At 37.5% G+C, this 21,278-nt stretch overlaps 1 protein-coding gene across 1 annotated transcript in view; it reads left to right on the top strand.

The window, feature by feature from the left end:
- The window catches only part of LOC109108567 (centrosome-associated protein 350-like), a 36,928-nt gene that overhangs the window by 239 nt on the left and 15,411 nt on the right, over positions 1–21,278 (top strand). Inside the window, 15 exon segments of the mRNA XM_042761889.1 lie at positions 793–883; positions 3,210–3,306; positions 3,387–3,433; positions 3,654–3,768; positions 5,170–5,326; positions 5,519–6,063; positions 6,262–6,375; positions 7,977–8,099; positions 13,064–13,180; positions 14,417–15,039; positions 15,821–15,945; positions 18,056–18,948; positions 19,302–19,452; positions 19,697–19,842; positions 20,077–20,248. Of these exon segments, the coding sequence (XP_042617823.1) occupies positions 3,222–3,306; positions 3,387–3,433; positions 3,654–3,768; positions 5,170–5,326; positions 5,519–6,063; positions 6,262–6,375; positions 7,977–8,099; positions 13,064–13,180; positions 14,417–15,039; positions 15,821–15,945; positions 18,056–18,948; positions 19,302–19,452; positions 19,697–19,842; positions 20,077–20,248 (3,413 nt within the window). The 5' untranslated portion in view covers positions 793–883; positions 3,210–3,221.

The following is a 21,278-nucleotide window of genomic DNA, read 5'->3' as shown; positions in this document are numbered from 1 at the left end:
CTTTAATGGTTTAGCCGGTTAGCAGCAGCTGTTAGCAATAACTTTCGCCAGAGGATTTAAACACATAGTCCACAAATTTCGTTTAAATATTGTGAAACTGTCTAAGGTACGTAAATATTGGTTCAAGCTAGACGTCTAGTCGGTTGGTTGTTTGGTTGGTTTAGTTCGCTGTTGGATTTCTCCTCAGTAAGGTAACTAGTTTATGTGAAGTATTTGTGTGATTGACACTTATTTTACGTCAGCTGTATTTCTTTTTATGCGTGTGTTATATGACTGTCTTCTTGAGTGTCTTGTGTTTGTTTGTTTTTTTTTTTGTTTGTTTGCTAGAGTATTGTAGTTCTGATTCTGCATTACGAAATGTGTATCTAATGCTTATGTTGCTCTTTAACTGTAAATTGTGTTTTATGTTTTAATTTCCTTTATATTTAGTTATGTTTTATGCCTATTTGCTTAACTCTTGCAGAGTAGAGTGTATATATTAACGTGGTCAGACTCCTTTAGAGTCCTTTAGAAGCCTCCAGTGGAGATTTTATCTTGAATATGAATGTTATGTCAGCTGATCTCTCAGCTGATGCTGCTGATCTGTCATATTTCCTTTTACTTGTAATTCAGAGTGATGCTTATGAGTAGTTGTTGGAGGTGGGATTATTCCGGTATCTAATATTAGCACTGAATTTAAGACGAGTGCTGGTGTCAGGTTGATTTGCATAATGAAGTATTAAACTACCAGTTTATGAATCAAGACTTTGGGCTTTCACTGTTAAATCACCTTTTTCACCAGGTCTTGTGCAGGTAGAGGTGACAGAATCGCCAGCTGTCCGATGTGTCCAGCAGTCCGGAAGACAAGGTGGACTGATGTCTCTCTGAATAAAGCTGCCGGAAAGTGAGTCCTGGTACATTATGCATGAAGGCGTAACATGTCCATCTTGCTTGTTAGTCATATTAATTATTATTGTTTTAATGTGAGCATTCATTATGAACTGAAACTATAATCTCATAACTACAGTGCTGTGTATACTAGGATAGATGAAGTTTCAGTTCCCAAAATGTGATATAAAATAGAAACGATGAGTAACAAGAGAGAGCGAGAGTGTGTGTGTGTGTGTGTGTGTGTGTGTGTGTGAAGATGGTGGGTCTTTTATGGGTAAATCAAAGGATATTTTGTGCTTTTCTTGGCAGTTGCTTTGGCATTTCGAACTTTGAAATGCATAAAGCTTTGATTCTCTTGCTGTGCTTATTTTGTTCATTTTTGACAAGTGTTGATTAGTTCAAATAGAACCGGATCAGATTGTCGCTTCTGTCAGTATCTCCAGTCTAAAGCACTTTGTTCAAGTACTTGTTATGTTTGTACTTCTACAGTTCTGACTTCTAAATCTAAATATCTTTTATTAACAGGTGAGTGTCACAGGTAGTCTCATTATTTCCTATCAAAGTCCCTGGCAACCTCTCACACACAGATTGTGTCTTTATAATTGGCATTGACACAAACCTAGTCACTTTTAAGGTTTGTTTGTTATGAGCAAAATCTTTTTCAATAAAATATTTTTTTTTTTTCCTTAATGGATTGTGTGTTATTAGATGATATCCTCCTTCCCTCAATGTTGTGCCAAACTCGTATGGCAGGCTTTCTTCTTTGGAGCACAAAAGTAGAGGTTAGGCAGAATGAGTCTGTTACTTTTTATATATATATATGGAAAAAAGATACACTGAAAGTAAAATTCTCACCGAGGCTGTCAGTCTGTAACTTCATACTTAACATCTCTTTTTGTGCTGTACAAAAGAAAGTTTGGAACAACATGAGGGTGATTAAATAAAGACAGTGTTGGGTCTTTTTGAAACTAAAAGTATTATTTTCTTTTTGGTAGCTAAAAGCCTCAGATTGGCCAAGAATATTTAAAGACTTTTTCAGTCTGCTTAAATCCTGCCTCGTTCTTGCAAATTATAGAAAATGGAAAATATAGGGCTTGGACTTGGTTGTATACATTGGTTGTTGATTGGACGTGGAGATGTGGCCACTCACTCAAAAGACTAAATTATTAGAGAAGTCTGTTGTTTTTCACTGGACATCCAGTTATGTTTTGATTAAACACTACAAAGTAAAAAAAAAAAAAACATGAAATAAATAAACAGATTAATTGTTCATAATAAACGATATGATCATGCGCATCTCTTCAGTAAAGCCGGTTCCATGATTAGCGGTAAATCCCCATCACCTGCTTTCAAATGGAGCTGCAGTTAATACACAGAGCCGTAGTTTACTGACAAGCTACGCTATATCAAGTTCATTATCGAAGGCGATTCATCTTCAATAATGAACTCGATATAGCGTAGCTTCTCAGTGAACTACGGCTCTGTGTATTAACTGCAGCTCCATTTGAAAGCAGGTGATGGGGATTTACCGCTAATCATGGAACCGGCTTTACTGAAGAGATGCGCATGATCATATCGTTCGATATATTGTCCAGCCCTATACTGGCTTTAAAGTTGTTTTCCTCATTCCACACACGTTTGGTATCTCTGTTTACCTCATTCACTACTGTTAGAAAAGCAGTAGAACATGTTTAAATGATTCTTCACCTCTGCTTTCCAGCATAGGTTTGAAATCAATGAAATATGCATGCAAGCCTCTAAGATATGTCTTATGCATGCATTATTAATTCAGAATAAATCAAGTTTCTGAGCTGGGAGTGATTTCAGTGTCCCTTTGGAATACTTTGTGCATTTTTCACAGAGTTTCAGATGGTCTGCACAAAATTTTTTTTTTTTTTTTTTTTTTTTTTTTTTACACTGTGTAATAGACCATCGAATCTGTTCACTCTGGGGACTTACAAAGACAGAGACTCTGTGTCATAACTTAGAGGAAGATGGTGTGATTCGAATGACTTGAAGCTCAGAGACTGAGATGTCATATGTTTGGCCTCCAGGCAATCAAACTAATTGTACACTATTGCTAATAACCCACACTTTGATGGAACAACTGAGGCCTGATATCCTTCAATCAATCTATCTCCATAACTATCAGTTAAATTTATGGTTTGGCCAAATTTATATTCTACTTTTGTGTGAATGAAGTCATTTGCTTTAGTGCCTCTTATAGGTTCATAATCTAAGCAGCAAGCCATTGCCAGAGAAAGCAATGTTTGACAGCAGATGTTGACAAGATAATTGCTTCTCTTACATTGTTTGCCTGTTTTTCCCTTTCCTCTCAGGTTGGCATAGCGATGTGTAGTCGCTTGCGAAGTGAGGCGGGGCCACCAGCCTCTGTCTCTTCCCAGGCTGCCCTTGTTGGGCAAGACAACAGGAGAGGTTTGTCCATCTGTCACCCTATACTTTGAAACATCATGAGCATGTTTGCTTGATTACTTATGTTAATGTTTATCTCTCAGCAGAGATATCTCATGCCTGGAATTGTCTAAATCAGACCAAAGCTGCCGTGAGTATTTCTTAACATGTGTTTCAAGTTCTGTGTTATGATGCCAAAACAGATACCTGTTACATTGTCGTTTGTGATTCAAATAGTTCTGAAGAAGCCCAATTATAATAGATCAGAAAGTAAGAGTCAGAGGTATACTCTGTAGGTTTAGTATTTGTAGCATTATCCTCATGAGTGCAGAGATCTGTTGACTCAATGGTTAATTGTGGTCTTGTCTCAGTTGCGACACATTGAGAATCGTCTGGAGGCAGCGCCAGGCACTGGAGTGCTTCTGGACTCAGTGCTTGACACAAAGAAAGCATCTGTGAGTGGCGGTCGGAAAATAAGCCGCAGAGGTGAGACAGACACATCCTCTGTAACATACAGAGGCAATCCATTAGAGACTGTTGTACATCCCCAAGCTAGGTGTTTTTAATGTCACCTTATATAGTATTGTACCAGGTCGCTATGAAACATACACTGGAATGTTTTAAATATTTTTTAACTGGTCAAAGCAGGATTTTATTTACTTAATATGTGGTTATAATTATACTTTTTGTATGTTTTTAAAAGTTAATTTTTTAATGTTCAGTCTTTTAAAATGTGTTTATTTAATTTAATTAGTTAATTTTTATAATATTTTTAATCACTACAATTAGCTTTGCTTTGAACATTTAATACAAACGCTGTTCTTCCTGCATTAAGAGTCCGATATGACTGAAAGTAAAGGCTTGAAATGCAGTGAGTCATATGTTAATTTAATAGCCGCTATGTGAGTTTTGAGTGATTCATCAAAAAAAAAAAAAAAGACATCTGTGAATTGGACTACACTAGTCACTGTGTTTGTTTTTGGGCGCAGCCAGTGAAGGTGACGCAACAAAGTTTACATTAATGTTCCTAATTTTTCGAAAATATTGAAAAAATTATATAGATACAAAAAAAATATATATATATGTATTTGTTTGTATGTGTGTGTATGTACATATAGAAAACAACAGTAATATTCTGAAAGATAGGTTTTCTGTTTTAATGTACTCTTAAAATATAATTTATTCCAGTGATCAAAGCTGAATTTTTAGCATCATTACTCCAGTCTTCAGTGTCACTTGATCCTTAAGAGATCATTCTAATATTAGGGGGAAGTCGTGGCCTAATGGTTAGAGAGCTTGACTCCTAACCCTAAGGTTGTGGGTTCGAGTCTCGGGCCAGCAACACCACGACTAAGGTGCCCTTGAGCAAGGCACCAAACCCCCATCTGCTCCCCAGGTGCCGCAGCATAAATGGCTGCCCAGTGCTCCAGGCGTGTGTTCACTGCTGTGTGTGTGCACTTTGGATGGGTTAAATGCAGAGCACGAATTCTGAGTATGGGTCACCATACTTGGCTGTATGTCACGTCACTTTCACTTTTCACTTTCATATGCTGATTTATTATCAATGTTGGAAACAGTTGTGCTGCTTAATAGTTTTTGGAACCTGTAATACTTTTTTCAGGATTCTTTCATGAATAAAAAATTAAAAAGAACAGCATTTATTTAAAATAGAAATCTTTTTTAACAAAAGTCTTTACTATCACTTTTTATCAAATTAACGCATCCTTGCTGAATAAAAGTAGTGAAGAGACCTCTTTAAAAAAAACATTAAACATCTTACTGGTCCCAAACATTTGAAAGGCTGTGTGTGTGTGTGTGTGTGTGTGTGTGTGTGATTCTTCAGAGAGCTGCCACTTTGTTTACATGTCTTCTATGTATTTACTACAGATGGGCATCATGTGGAGGAAAGTGGATCTAAGTCCAGAACACGGAGTCGACGCAGCCCAGACAAAAGTTCCCGCAGTCCCTTGAGGAACAGCACTCTGGACAGTAACGCCAGGAAACCCAGTGCAGTGGAGTTCAGAGAACCACTCGTTTCATACAGGTAAAAGCTACAGCAAAAAAATAATGGGTTAAAGCTGAAGTGTGTATTTGCAGCCATATATGATTGCAACAATTGCAACAATTGCAACAATAATGATTGTAGGTTGTTTCTTGGAAATCCTTTAATGCTCCTCACATTAAACTGGCCTTTTATTTATAAACTGTCTTTTTTTGTTTTTTTTATTCATTATAGGGAAGCATCACCGCTGCCAGTGTCCCAGACCCACTCTGAACCAGAAGCCCATTCATTACCGACAGAGTTGGGTGTCCCTCAGCCTAACTTTGCTCTAAGCCAGCTGGTCTATCATCGTGACACCCGAGACATGCAGACTGCAGACCTGGACAGCTCACGCTCCTCAGCTGTAGACAGCACATCTGTACGCTACCTCAATGACCTGTCTGCTCTCAATGCCGTTGACCAACCTGACCAAGCCCAACAAGGGTCAGAGGTCAACCCCAGAACACACTTACAGGCTCAGACATCCCAGATTTCTATGTCAGTCACAGCTTCACTACGGCTGGAGAACCTGCGACGTCGACAACCTGATGAAAAGCTGGAAAAGCTGAAAGACACAATCCGCAGACAGAGAGAACATTTGGAGGGGACAGAAGAAAGAAACAGGCTGCTGGAATACTTGGAGGAACCTGTGGGTATTGGGGCGGCAGCACATAGTACCACAGTGCCTACTGCTAAAGTTCGGAAAGTGGCCCCAGCCCCTCCAGCACCCATTTACAAAGGTAAGTTGACTACAGAGAGGAAAAGTGACTCCATTGTGTTGGGATAGTAACCGAAAGGTAGCAGGTTCAAGCCCCGGAAGCTCCTGTTGCTCCTGGAGTACTGTCCCAGTAATAGGTGTACTTGAAAATACTTAGGATAAAAGATAAATGTTTTATGAGGTTGTCGAATGAGTGGAAGCTCACTTCTGTGTGTTCTAGGCTTCAACACCTGTGAGACTAAGATTCGCTCAACTGATGGGAAAGTGTGGGCAGAGGAGGACTTCCAGATTCTACGCAGGGAAATATACAGAGACCTGACAAAACAGCTTACAGGTAAACTTGGTTTTCCAGAATTTTATAGTATAATATGTAATATAATAAAAAAGTATAAATTATTATATCTTTGTGTAAACATTACAATAAATACAGCAATACAACAACAGCGTAGCCACAGTATTTAATCTCTGCTATAAGCAACAACACATTCACACTACATGAGTGGTTTCATTAAGGTACTCACAAAAATGTTACAGTATGTCGATCATACACAGCTCAGTGGTTGTCATCTTAAAATCACTGATGCTATAAATATGTTTTGAGTCATCCTCTTAATTGCAGTGTAGTGAATTGAGTATTTATTTATTTATTTATATGGAATTAAAATGTTTATCCATTCATGTGACAGAGCTGTGTTTTTACTGCCCATTGTAAGCCCTGTGAGTCAGGAAGCTTGAGTAGCGAACAGGAATTAGGACAACGACACTGTTTTAGCTGCCTCTCAAAGCAGATGAAACAACTTACAGAATTCACGTGTTTCTGCTGGATTGCAATATGGTCAAAAAGCATGCTTAATCCAAACCGCTCTTGGACGATGACTTACATGCTCCTAATTGGCTCAGAGTTTCCAGGCATACTGCCACAGCTGCAGTTACAAGTTTTCATGTCAGACTGTACTTAGGAGTTTTCTAAAAGGTTATTTGTAAGGATTGCATCAGTTTGCTCAACCGTTCCTTAAAATAGCATTATGGAACAAGCTCATTTATAATATGCATAACAATGCAGCTTAATTCCCTGTTGGCCTACAATAGATTTGAGTTGCTGTCATTAAAGAGGCCATATGGTACACATTTGTAGCAGTCCATTTTAGTTATTTTATAATTATATAAGGATTGTTGCATCACAGAAAATCTAATTTTATCATTTTTCCATATTCTGTCTGTTGCATGTTTTGAATTGACTTAAACAGATTAAAATGGGTAGTTTTAAAGTATTTACGAGAATGAATCAATCACCCGTCTTAATGCACTCATACCAACTAGATATACAATTAGTCTAATGATAGTCTTTAGGACACTTAAGGGCAGTTAAAGTTTATTATAATATTAAAATATTATACTATTTAATTTTATAATGTTAATATTCATTAAATCTTTGAAGTTTTACCTGTTTTACTACTATAAGGGACAAATTGAGTACTGAATAGTTATTGATGTGTAAATGTGGGCAGTAGAGTGGTAGTATGTGCATGGTTAAGAGTACAGTTTAATGAACAGTAGTGTTATTTTAGTATTATTTATATAATATTACAGTTTTTATATTTCGAATTCACGTATATTTTTATACTTAAAGTTGTAAAAAAAATTTTTTAGTAATTTTATGAGCTTTTGTAATTTTCATTTAAATATTACTATTTGTTTAATTGATTTTTATTTCAGTTTGTTTAGTTTTCATTTATTTCCTATTAGGGATTTTAGTGCTTCAACTTAAACTTTTTTTTCAGTTAGTTGCCAATTGCCAGTTACATTTAAAATTTTTCATCTATTGTTTATATTTTATTTTATTTCAATTAAAATGTTTTTAATAGTTTCAGTTAATTATAATAGCCCTGATCAACTGTGTCAACCAATTTAATCATCTCTCTTTGTCCTTCACAGCAAAGAGCACAAAACCAAAGCAGAGGCCTGCAGAGCGAGACAGGGTGAAAGAGAAGAAACCATCCAAGCCTGTTAGGAAAGTACATAGATCTTCCTCTGCACCGGACTCAAATACTAAACCAGGTCTGAGTCTTTTTCACACTCTGTGTGTCTCTTAAGCAAACAACGGTAGCTTATTTAAGAAAATGATATTAAAATTCAACATCTGAATGCACATATAACAGTGCTTAATAGTAGTTTTGCATATGAAAATCACAATCTGAACTAAAAAAATGCGCAAATTCTCTACTGAGCACGCACACACACACATGCTGGCAGCCCTGTATGAGCCTCTCTTGACCTGCCAGCATTACTGTGCCCTGTTCTCTGCGGGGCGTTCTTAGAAACGTGTGTGTTAATGTCTGTCTGCAAGCACAAGCTAAGTCTCTTATCCCAAAAGAAATTTCTAGAATGTGTAGCATGCAGATTAACAGGATAGCTAGCTGTGGCAACAGTGACGCAGGAATGCTTGATGCATCCCAGCTCAAACCGCTGTGGCCTTGCTGACAGCTGGAGAGGTGTCAGTCTAGTCACGACAAGATAGAAAAGTGAAATCAGACTCCTCCTTCCACCCCTCTACTAGTTTACCCTGTGCACCCCTAACTTCAGAAATAGCTTTTTGAAGTCTGTTAGTACTTCTCACGGTGTATCTCCTTAGTACTTATCATGGTGTCTCTCAATCAGGAAGGTGTAAAACATACTCTTGGTTTGTATGTGAGTGCAAATGCTACTAGCTGCACAAACTAGGGATGGGCGATACCAGCTTTTTTTGATTTCGATACGATACAGATACTTTTCAAGGCCAGTATCGTCGATATTGATACAATACTTCTAAACTGAACTTTTAAATTATGAAATTTATTAAATAGTAAAATGTGTAATGATACCCACTGAACTTTATATTTGAAACACATTTTAACATTCAATGATATAATTAATTATACAACATTAATTATAACTAATTAGGTTATATTTTTGTTTACACTTGGTTCAAATATGTGTACTGAAGTTGTAACCATGGAAATCTACAAATAGTTGAAACTACGGTCACTTTAGTAAAACCATAGTTTATTTTCACACACAAGGATATCGATACTTCAGGATCGATACGCCCATCCCTAGCACAAAATAGATTAAAACTACTGATATTTTAGTAGTAAAACTACTGAGGTTATTGGATAATCTTGTTTATTGGTACAAACATTTGAAGTAGGGGTGGGCAATATGGCAAAAATATCATATTATAAAATAAAAAAGAATGGCAGACATTTAGGCCAAAGTGGGTGAAGATAAAAATCTTTGTCATTATTTTCGCTTTGTTATTAAAAAATAAGAACAAAGAAGAAGATATTACAAATACACATACAAATAAAATAAACAGTTCTTTATTTTTCAGGTACAGTGGGTGTATTTAGCAGTAGCATTCAAGAAATTGAATGAACAAATAAAATTAAAATAAAACACTGTATACACTTTACTGTTTAAATTATACATTGATTCTTATTAAAGCAACTCTATTAAAGTTCTTCAGTCAAGAGCAGGGAGTTATTTTTCTCTGTGTTTTGTTGTTGTATTAACATTAAAAGGATAGTTCACCCAAAAAAATTTAATTGCGTCATTTATTCACTCTCAAGTTGTTTTAAATCTCAATGAGTTTCCTTCTTCGGTTGAACATAAAAGTTACTTTGAGGAATGTGGTTAAACCAAACAGCAACTGTTTAGTTACCCACATTCTTCAAAATATCTTCTTTTGTGTTCAGCACAAGAAAGAAATTAATATAGGTTTGGGACAACATGAGAGAGTAAATAATGACAGAATCTAAATTTTTGGGTCATCTATCCCTTTAATGACAAGCAGCATCATGTTTAGTACAATTAGTCTGTTGTACCTTTTAAAAGGGTCATATGACGTTACTAAAAAAGAACATTATTTTGAATATTTGTTGTAATGAAATGTGTTTGTGGTTTAAGGTTTAAAAAACACATTATTTTCCACATACTGTACATTATTGTTTCTCCTCTATGCCCGCCCTTCTGAAACACATCCATTTTTACAAAGCTCATCATTCTGAAAAGCGAGGTGTGCTCTGATTGGCCAGCTATCCAGTGCGTTGTTATTGACCGAATGCCTCAAGCGTGTGACGGAAATGTTACGCCCCTTACTATACTGTGATGCCGTGCCCCAATGCGACGAGACCAAAACAACAAAACCCATTATAAACAAGGCATTTGTTGCATCCAGTGGGGATATAATTACTGATTATAATGACTTGTAAAAAAAATTTACGCGTTGCGTTGTATCGCGCCGTGTAAACATAAAACCATGTCTGCATTTGTGATTGGAGAAACGACAAACAACAAGCGCTACTATACACTGCTCAAAACTCGCATTCCCAGGTTCAGGAAAAAATCCTCCAAATATGAAAACATACTTACAGGCTGTGAGTCAAAAAATCCGTCATAACAGCAAACACTCCCAGGTTCAGGAAACAGTCCTCCGTTAAATGGATTGCACACACACAAATATTTGGTTTGAACTGTTCTGGAACAGTGTTGTAAATACAACTTAACCACTGTTTTCAGGTTGTGTACCATTATGGAAGGCCAATCAAAGTATTTTCACTTTGGCAACGAAACACAAAGCATCTCCACGACATGGCGGCGGCTACAATACTACAGAGAGTATCAAAGTTGCGCCTTTCTTCTTTGCGTGAACATTTGGGCGGCGTTATGCAAATCTTCCCACACAGTGAAATAGATATGTGATGTTTTAGGAGGCCGTGGACGAGTCTTAACTTTTATAAAGAATATCTCTTTGTGTTTGAGACTTTAGTCTTTGCAACTTTAGGGATCTTATCTATTCCTGAACAGCTTGTAACACTCCAAAGAGAAAGGAAAACTTGAAATCGCATCATACGACCCCTTTAAGAGCTGCACAAATCTAATATACAGGCACACATCCAACTGTTTACTTTCACTTTAGACATAACCAACTGTTTATATGTGTAAACCTTGTGTGTTTTTGTATTAGCAAAATCAGATGCAAATGATAACTCCAGTAATAAGTCTAGTAATCAGGCGCTGTATGACAGGCTTATTAGTGTGCGTGCGCTTCAGGTGCTTAGAAAAAGCACATGCCAGAACAGCATGCAAATGTTTAACCAGCAAGGCTTTAAAGTACATTTAAATAATGTTCTTTTGTGATTGTGAATAAGTGCAGTGTCCCGTGAGTGTAACTGTACTGCTGAGTTAACATTTGATGTGAATTTATATCACGTTGTACAGTATATTGAGATGGAGGCACCAGAACTGCAGCTGATAAAATCTGCACTGTAGCACGATACTGCAATGTTTCTACAAAAGCAGATCATTGAGACATTTTTGTCATCCACAATGAAAAATACAAAATAATTACTAATTATTTATTTTAATTAATATTTATATATATATATATATATATATATATATATATATAATAGCAATTAATTATGCAACTCTAATGAAAAACTATGAATTCCTTTCCATGAAATCCAAAATTATTAGTAATAGCAATTAATTATGCAACTCTAATGAAAAACTATGAATTCCTTTTCAGGGAATTTAAACATGCTGTCATACTAATTCAACTGTTATATCTGACTTTTAAACAGTAGTTCGTACACAGGGCTTAAAGTTCTCTGGCACCATGCCGGATTTAGTATTTGTGTTACTAAAAAAATATCAGATTACTCACTTGTCAAAATAATCTGTAGATAACTTGATTACCAAAATTATAGCCCTAGATTAGTTAAAATATTTCAAAATACAACTGGATAGTTTTACTTTTTGTAATTAAAAGACAAGTATTTTTTCATTGAAAAGTTCCTTAAAATTCTATTAAAATATTGTCTCGTAGTGAACCAAGCATCTGTATTTTGTCTCATCTCGTGATCTAAGTATATTGTCACACCCTTAGTGTCGATAAGCAGTGATATAGCTCAGATTTTTCCAAGTGTATGATATAGCTTTCATTCTTCAGATCAACCATATATTCATGAAAATAAAATCAGTTTGAATAAGGAAAGCAATAGCTTTGCCATAGTATCCTTTCAAAAGTTAAAGTTGCCACAGTCACTGCAACACCCTGCCCCCCACCCCCGAAAAAGTTCAGGCTCAGGATTTTTTTTTGGCTTTAAACCCTGAGTGGAAGCATTCACAGTGTTTTAAACATATAGAATGATATTTGAATTGGCCACCTTGGATTGTGAAATAAGGAAGTTGATATTGATTCATATTTTTCCCCTTACATGTGGCGTTGATTACGTCAACATAAAAAGTAAATCAGTTTTAGAGGGTTAGATGCACAGTAAGACCAGAATCATTTATTAAATACAGTCAATTTTGAATTCCTGCCATCATTAAATGTAAGCGGGTGGGGTTTCTCTGGAGAAATATTCTTTTTACCAGGAGGTTTGGTTTAATTAAACATCTGTGTGAATGTGATTCAGTGCAGCTATTCTGTCTCTTTATTATTAGTTACTTTTGTCATAATTTCCTCTCTGCCTTAATCACACTTGTTTAAAATGTGATGGCCCAGCTCTAATGTGCTGGGTCTGCCACTTTCTCCCTTTGTTAGTATGGTATTTTGTGGCTGGTTTTGGTTTGTTTCTGTTCTGGTTTGCAGGAGGAGCTATGGGGTTGTACCAAGGTGGCTAATTGATGGCCTAATTGGAGGCTGGATAAAATCAGTGCTCTCCAGCTGGCTGGGGCTGGAGGACTGCATTCACGAGCAGACTCTCAGCAGGGCTGTTGGCAGCCCCTGCTTCTTTACCTTTTTGCACTACACCTTCACTATGTTGATTTACACAACATTTTTGATTTGTCTTACATATACTGACTTTATGAATATTTTAGTTAATAAATATACTTTTGTTTAAAATATACTTCGGTGTGGTCTCCCCTTTATGTCGTGTTCACTGTGAGCCAAGTGGCTACGACAAAAAAAAAAAGTAAAAATTAATTGTGGGCTAACTGTAGTCTCAAGGAATCTGCATATCCTGTCTCCATAGCGATCAGCACATCATCGTGGCGAGATGGGCAGAAGCTGGTGAAGATGATGCTGGGTCCGCCGCCACGGTTACACAGAGAGCCTCGGGCGAAGTCCTCAGAGACACAGATAAGAACAGGTGAGAGGATGAGATACTGTATCTGCCAGGCTCTGCCCCCATCACATGCCGACAGTTTAGAGCTCAGCCAAACCACAGAGAAAAATTTAAATATCTATGTTCATCTAGCCTTAAATGTCACAAGGTATTTGGTTTTTGGCTTCTCATATTTTGAATGCCCAACCAAATGATGTCCTTGACGTGTTTTAAATTAGTTTAATGCCAACTGTTATTAAAAACTATATTTGCTGCCAAGTGCTAGTGTTCCAGAAGCTAGTAGCCCAAGTGTCAGGTCTAATAATAAATAAAGATTCAGACAGCCTCCCTGCGTTGGTAAACTTTGCTGCCCAGTGACTGTAATGAATAGGGTTCGACTGGGTGTTTCTGACTCACTGCACAAGCCGACCTGATTCCTTCCACAGTCCTGCTCCCCTCCACACACGCAGGTCTGGAGCCTGACTTTATACTGCCACTCCGATACTTATTTATTGGGCTGCAGAGACAGCTGTATTGATTTAAACATTATATGCAAGTAAACATTGAAAAGGATGTTTTTCCAGTTCAGACTAGGGCTGTCACGATATTAGATTTTTTTATATCACGGTTATTGTGGCCATAAGAATTCACAATATTGATATATTGTGATATCCATAGAAACCTTGGGGGGAAAAGATATCAGTCAAATTATTTTTTACTTTGTTTACTGAGTTTTTCTTTTTCACTTAACGAACATAAGGATACTGATAAACGCAGGGCACAAGACTCTGGCTATCTCCGTCTTCCTTGAATCTCCCATGAAATAACAAGAGAGAAAATACTGTCAAGTTAAACAGTATGATGAATAAATATTAATGGTAACACTTCACAATAAGATGTCATTTGTTAACATTAATGTATTAACTAGCATGAACGAACAATGAATAATACATTTATTACACAATTTATTAATCTTTGTTAATGTTAATAAAAATAGTCATTCATTGTTCATGTTAGTTCACAGTGCATTAATGTTTACAAACAGCTTTAATAATGTATAAGTAAATGCTGAAATTAACATGAACTAAGATTAATAAATGCTGTGGAAATATTGTTCATTATTATTTATGTTATTTATATATGTTAACTAATGTTAACTAATGAACCTTATTGAAGAATGACCGCATAATTTTTGGATTATTAAAATATTTGCAAAGCAAAGTGTCAAATAAGATAAATTAATTTATTCTCCTGTTTGCCTCTCTGTGTCTTTTCCTGCAGGATCTGGTCCCCGTTCCAGCTCTGATCCTCGTCTTGAGCGTAGCCGGCGTTCAAGGACCACCAGTCCAGAAAGACCTCACAATCACGTTCTTCCAGAAGAGCCAGCTGGACCTTCCAGATCAACAGGTAGTGACAGAAGAAAATCTCCCAGCACAGACCTTCTATCAGCTGACATCCGTGGCATCCTAGATGATCTGCAGTTGGAGGCAGACAGCAGCAGGAGGCCAGAAGCGCCCCGCACAAAAGTCCATGCCTCAACCAGAGTTTCTCGTAGTTCCAGCCCTGCCAAGACTACCAAGAGAGCAGATCCTTCTGAGCATCCTGTCGCAAAGAAACGGCACTATGATGCAGAAGCAGTGCGCCTGTATATTATTCAAAAACAAGAAGAAAGGAAAAAACAGCAAGCAGAGGAGAGGAGGGCTCAGAGGGAGGAGGAAGAGAATAAGAATAAACGCCTACAGGAACTTTACAGGAGACAACGAGCAGGGGCCACCAAGGTCCCAGTTGCACCTGAAGGTCCAATAAAGAAGAGGCTCCAGGAAACATACACCAAACTTTTGCTGGAACAGACTCAGCTCAGAGAAGAGATCAATGGTGGTGCTGTAACTAACACAGTCCAGCAGGTAAATCTTTATTGTACAGAATTTTTGCAGTTAAACATCTTGTTGAACTTATTTAAGATATTACAACTATTATATTTTGTTATATTATATTGTTTTAAAATATTAGAAAATACAAAAAAATTCACAAATAATTTTAATTAAACATAATTAAAAAAATAATCAATATAAAACAAAAAAAAAAAAAATTTTAAAGGTACAGTACCTTTCAAAAGATTGTCATCAGTAAGTTTTTTTTTTTTAATGAATGAATGAATAAAAGAATGAAAAACACTTAGTTAGCAAAGATGCATTAAATTGATCGAAAGTGACAGAAAAAACATTTATAATGTTGCAAAAGATTTCTATTTCAAATAAATGCTGTTCTTTTGAACTTTATATTCATCAAAGAATCCAAAAAATGCATCACAGTTTCCACAAAAATATTAAGTAACACAACTATTTTCAACTTCAGTAATAATAACTGTATATTAAAATAACGTCTGAAGGATCATGTCACACTGTAAAACTGAAAATTCAGTTTGACATAAAATAAATTCCATTTTAAATTGTATTAAAATAGTAAACTGTTAATTTAAATTGTGATGATATTTCACTATGTTGCTATTTTAACTATTTTAACAAATAAATGCAGCCTTTGTGAGCATAAAAATAAAAATCTTATATAACTGCATTATATAATAAATATCAATATATTATATATTAACTACTGGACACCCTGGTGTCTAGACAAAATCTATAATGATCGACCACTATTTTAAGTGTTTTTGTTGTTACACTGCAGCCAAGACCTGTATACCAGCCATCTGGAGAGTCTGATAAAGAAAACAAAAGACATGATCGGCCTCAAAGTGCTACCTCCAGCAGTGATCTGTCCCTTACAGAGCAATGTCAGCCTCCTTTCTCCAGGTAAAACACATAGAGTCCCATTTCATTACATCATCTGTGTCATAAGTGTAATGTTTGGTTTTCCAACTAGAAAAAAAAACATTAAAAAAGGAAGCTGTTAGCAGGGAAGGTTCTGAATCCACCAAAGAGCTTCCTTTTAATGTGTATCTGTTCTAAGCACTGAAAAGATTAACAAAATATCCCCTTTCCCTAAATGGGAAGTCATTTGTATTCTCTTACACAGATGACATGCTCTTATTTCAAGTAGTTCTGTAAGAACAGATTTATCCGTCAGCTCAGTGCTTAGCAAGAAGTGGATGCTGCTGGCCTGTATAGGTTTCCATGGCCACCTTTAAAGGGATAGTTCACCCAAAAATCAAAAATATGTCATTAATGACTCACCCTCATGTCGTTCCAAACCCGTGAGACCTCCGTTCATCTTCGGAACACAGTATAAGATATTTTAGATTTAGTCCGAGAGCTTTCTGTCCCTCCATTGAGAATGTATGTACGGTATACTGTCCAGGTCCAGAAAGGTAATAAAAACATCTTCAAAGTAGTCCATGTGACATCAGAGGGTCCGTTAGAATTTTTTGAAGCATCGAAAATACATTTTGGTCCAAAAATATCAACAACTACGACTTTATTCAGCATTGACTTCTCTCCCGGGTCTGTTATGAGCGTTCACAGCACATCCGGTTCGCGAAAGAATCACTCGATGTAACCGGATCTTCTTGAACCAGTTCACCAAATCGAACTGAATCGTTTGAAACGGTTCGCGTCAACAATAAGCATTAATCCACAAATGACTTAAACTGTTAACTTTTTTAACATGGCTGACACTCCCTCTCAGTTCAAATAAATCAATATCCCGGAGTAATTCATTTACTCAAACAGTACACTGACTGAACTGATGACCGAGCCAGATAACGAACGAAACATTGACTCGTTCTCGAGTCAAGAACCGGTTGCATCGGTTTTTCGGATCACCGGTAGTGATGGGAAGTTCTGTTCTTCTCCGCGAACCGGTTCTTTCGGACAGTTTGATTCAATAAACCGGTTGCCGAAAATCAATCACCAAAAGAACCAGTTCAGTTCGGACAATGACTTCATTGGCGATGATTGCCCTTGATTCAAGCCTTCGGTTTACCCGCGCTCATAACATTAGCACAGAATCAGTTCAGAATCAATCACCAAAAGAACCAGTTCAGTTCAGACGCGCTGTGTGTCAGTCTGCTTCACGCATGCACAGTATCATCAGCTCCTCGGTTCTCGAATCGGACGCGACCGACAGAAACGGTTCTTGACTCGAGAACGAGTCAATGTTTCGTTCGTTATCTGGCTCGGTTCAGTCAGTGTACTGTTTGAGTAAATGAATTACTCCAGGATATTGGTTTATTTGAACTCAGAGGGAGCGTCAGCCATGTTAAAAAAGTTAACAGCTTAAGTCATTTGTGGATTAATGCTTATTGTTGACGCGAACCGTTTCAAACGATTCAGTTCGATTTGGTGAACTGGTTCAAGAAGATCCGGTTACATCGAGTGATTCGTTCGCAAACCGGATGTGCTGTGAACGCGCTCATAACAGACCCGGGAGAGAAATCAATGCTGAATAAAGTCGTAGTTTTTGATATTTTTGGACCAAAATGTATTTTCGATGCTTCAAAAAATTCTAACGGACCCTCTGATGTCACATGGACTACTTTGAAGATGTTTTTATTACCTTTCTGGACCTGGACAGTATACCGTACATACATTCTCAATGGAGGGACAGAAAGCTCTCGGACTAAATCTAAAATATCTTATACTGTGTTCCGAAGATGAACGGAGGTCTCACGGGTTTGGAACGACATGAGGGTGAGTCATTAATGACATAATTTTGATTTTTGGGTGAACTATCCCTTTAAGTTCATGTAGTTGCCGGCGTCTTCTGCATATTGAGGTCGTTAACACTAGGATCTTCCTGAAAATGTATTAAAACTGACTTCTGATTGAATGATTTTTGTGACTCGACTTAAAAATATTTACTATACCTTTTCATGTAAGTAATGTTTTTTTGTGTGTATGTTAGTGGCAGTCAAAAAACGTGACGTTTGATAATCTATTGTCTTGTATTTTTTTTTTTCTATAGGAATGGGTTGGGATTTGCAGGGTCACCCTGGCTCCAATCTGACCAATGTAGTCCTGCTTTGAGGGTCAGCAGCTCCCTAGTGCCCCCTTCTGGCCATATCTTCTCTCAACTGTTAGAACTTGATCCAGAACCTTCACTACCTAACAGAGAGTCCCAAACTGCACATGCCGCATTCCCCTCAACCACAGGCCACAAAATGAGCCGTATTGAGGCTCTTAAGGCCACAGCTGCCTCTCTCTCCAGCCGTATTGAGAGCGAGGCACGTAAGCTAGCCGGTGCTGGGATAAACTACGGTAGTGCCAGGGATACAGGCATGGGTCTATTAATCCCTAATGATGACCGCTGGGCTAAACCTGTCAGTCCACCAGTCAGAGAGAATCCAACAGATTCCGATGATCTGGTTGAGAGGATTGAGAAACTGCTTGCTGAGGGTCAGAGCACCTATGATCAGGCCCTTCCAGGTGTGGGCAACCTTCACAGCTTTAGGAAGAGGATGGAGACTGGGAACAAACAAACACTTTTGCCATCTGGCCTCACTTCTAGAAACACACGCAAGACCCCTTCTCCTCCAAAGCCAGTTGTTCAGGAAGTTGAGCTGGATTCCAGTGGAGGTTCTATCAGTGAAGGTCCTTTGCTGAGTGAGGGCAGTATATCCGACGAAGAACTGCAAGAGCTGCCCAAATCCAGACTGGAAACCACAGGATATAGTGCACATCTAAATGGAGACAGTTTAAACCCAATTTCACGCTTTCAGAAAGAGGCAGAGAAGCACCTGCCCTTCAATGTGTCAAGTCTGGTACAAGGAGGAAGCAATGGACCGTGGGAAGAACTGGCCAAGGGAAGCCCACACAGTGTTATCAATATATTTACAAAGAACACGAGTTACAGTAAAGGTGAGAACTTCAAAAACATATTTGACCTGTTATTTAACTTGTGTTTTTAATTAATTTAATTTTCTGAAAATTATAGAAAACTTTATAAAACTATATTTATATGTTGAACATAAATTATTATCAGTGCTTCTTAATATTGGTGTGGGATTTTTATTTGTATTTTTTTTTTTTTTTCAAATAAACTGCATTTATTTGAAATAGAAAACTTTTGTAACATTATATATCTCTACTGTCACGTTGATCAACTTAATACTTAAAAATATTATTTTCTTTCAAAAAAAAAAAATCATTTTACTGATCCCAAACTTTTGAACAGAAGTTTAGATTTTCATTGAAGATATTTGTTTTTGTAGCGTTTGAAGAGAGGGGCAGTAAGAGTTCTCCGGCTCTCCACACTGTTCTGTCTGGTGCCAGCTCATTGAATGGAATGGTCTATGAGGAAGACTTTGTTTCCTCACGTCCCAGTAGCCAATCAGCATCCAAGAGAAGTCCCAATGGACTCAGGTAAAGTAGAATAGTTTTTAATGCTCAATAGATATACCTTGTATATTTAAAATATTTTTATAAATGGAGAACAGGGTGAAGTTAACCCACAATTTCTAGCAAACAGCCTGAAGAGGGCAGTGTTACTCCATCATCATACCATCCCTCCCATTTCATGTGCTCCATGTAGAATCATATACACACAGATTTGGACAATATACCACATAATAAGATTAATGTAAACTCTGATGCCTTCTCTTCACAGTAATGGCCACTGTTGGTTCAGTCCTCCAGACGAGGTGTTAAGTGGCAGACTTGCATACAGTAACAGAGCTGGGGAGAGATCTCAACATTCACCGGCTCTCACACCTCTCTCCTCTCCACACTCAGCCAGCTCAAGCAGCAAGAGAGGTCAGATATATTATAGAGGGCCACGTCATGTGATCTTGAATGTGGTACAGCGTGAAATCTGTTTCTGTGCTCTGTGCATTCCTATAGGGATATATCAGATGTGCTGGTACTTAAACATCAGTATTTTTGTAGTATCAGCAATACTGACTCAATTTCACTGAAGCTGGTTTTGAACCCTGACATTTTTGTATCCTGATTAAATTCCTAATGTTATCTCTGTGTACATACCTACAGGATCAGAAAGGAGCCTGCTAGAGGGACACAGAAACACGTCCTCTGCAGTCTCTGATCTCCCTGCTGAGAGTTTTAAGAAAAGTGGCTCAGAGAAAGCATCCAGTCGCAGCTCTCACAGAAGCGTGGACACAGACAGTACACTGGGGGGTGCCTCAGTCCACTCCATCCATAGGTATGGCCTGGAAAACACATTAGCTTACACCAATAAAATGCACACCTTGAAGCCATTGTAGGATGAATAAAAGCATCTGCACATCTTCATGCCATTTTTAAAACATTGCCATAGTTGGAGTTTTAAAAAAAAGGAAGATTTTGATTTACTAGTGCAGTCATCTTTCATTGCCATTCTGCTGGTCTGCATGTCACCAGACATGAACACTGACATTTTGAGCAAAGAACGGAAATATCTTTAAATGCATTATCCATACTGTTCCTGTTTATCATAATTATTAGAACACAGAGGAGCTAGTGTCAATATTAGTTCTGCTATATGTCAGGTGGAGGTTATAAGTGTTCCGCCTGCTGTATCCCTTCAGAAAGCAAGGCAGGAGGTAACGTGCACTTACACACTGGCTCTTTTGTTCAGTAGGTTAGCCATGCTGCAGGTCAGGCTCATTGCCAATGAGATATTTCCCCCTAGTGTGACATTTGAACCTCCCTGTGGCATTTGTTGAAGCCTGTGAGTCAGATTCCCCTCATGCCTACCTGCGTTTTCAGCGTTTAGAGAGCTGTATCTTCCAGAGATGTGGTCTCTGGATGCGTTTATCCGGCAGCAGTGAGTTTAACATAAGTTTAAAGGGATAGTTCACCCAAAAATGAAAATGTGATGTTTATCTGTTTACTTCCAGGGCATCCAAGTTGTAGGTGACTTTGTTTCTTCAGTAGAATACAAACAATGATTTTTAACTCAAACCGTTGCAGTCTGTCAGTCATATAATGGAAGAGAATGGGAATCACGGCTTTGAGAGTCAAAAAAACACACAAACAAAACCAAATTGAACCCTGCAGCTTGTGACGATACATTGATGTGTTAAGACACGAAACAATGTGTATGTGCTCTGGCATAGTAGACATAGAGATATTTATATATCTATGGGCTTCGGGAATCTACATATATATCCATGTCTACTATGCCAGAGCAAGTACATGCGTCATGTGCCAGATGTTGGACATTGAGGTGTATAAGAGGTAAAAAATGATAG

The sequence above is a fragment of the Cyprinus carpio genome, chromosome A8 (assembly GCF_018340385.1).
Source record: "Cyprinus carpio isolate SPL01 chromosome A8, ASM1834038v1, whole genome shotgun sequence".
NCBI classification, from domain to species: Eukaryota; Metazoa; Chordata; class Actinopteri; order Cypriniformes; family Cyprinidae; genus Cyprinus; species Cyprinus carpio.
The sequence above is the reverse complement of the archived record's forward strand: the minus strand, read 5'-3'. Positions and strand labels throughout refer to the sequence as shown.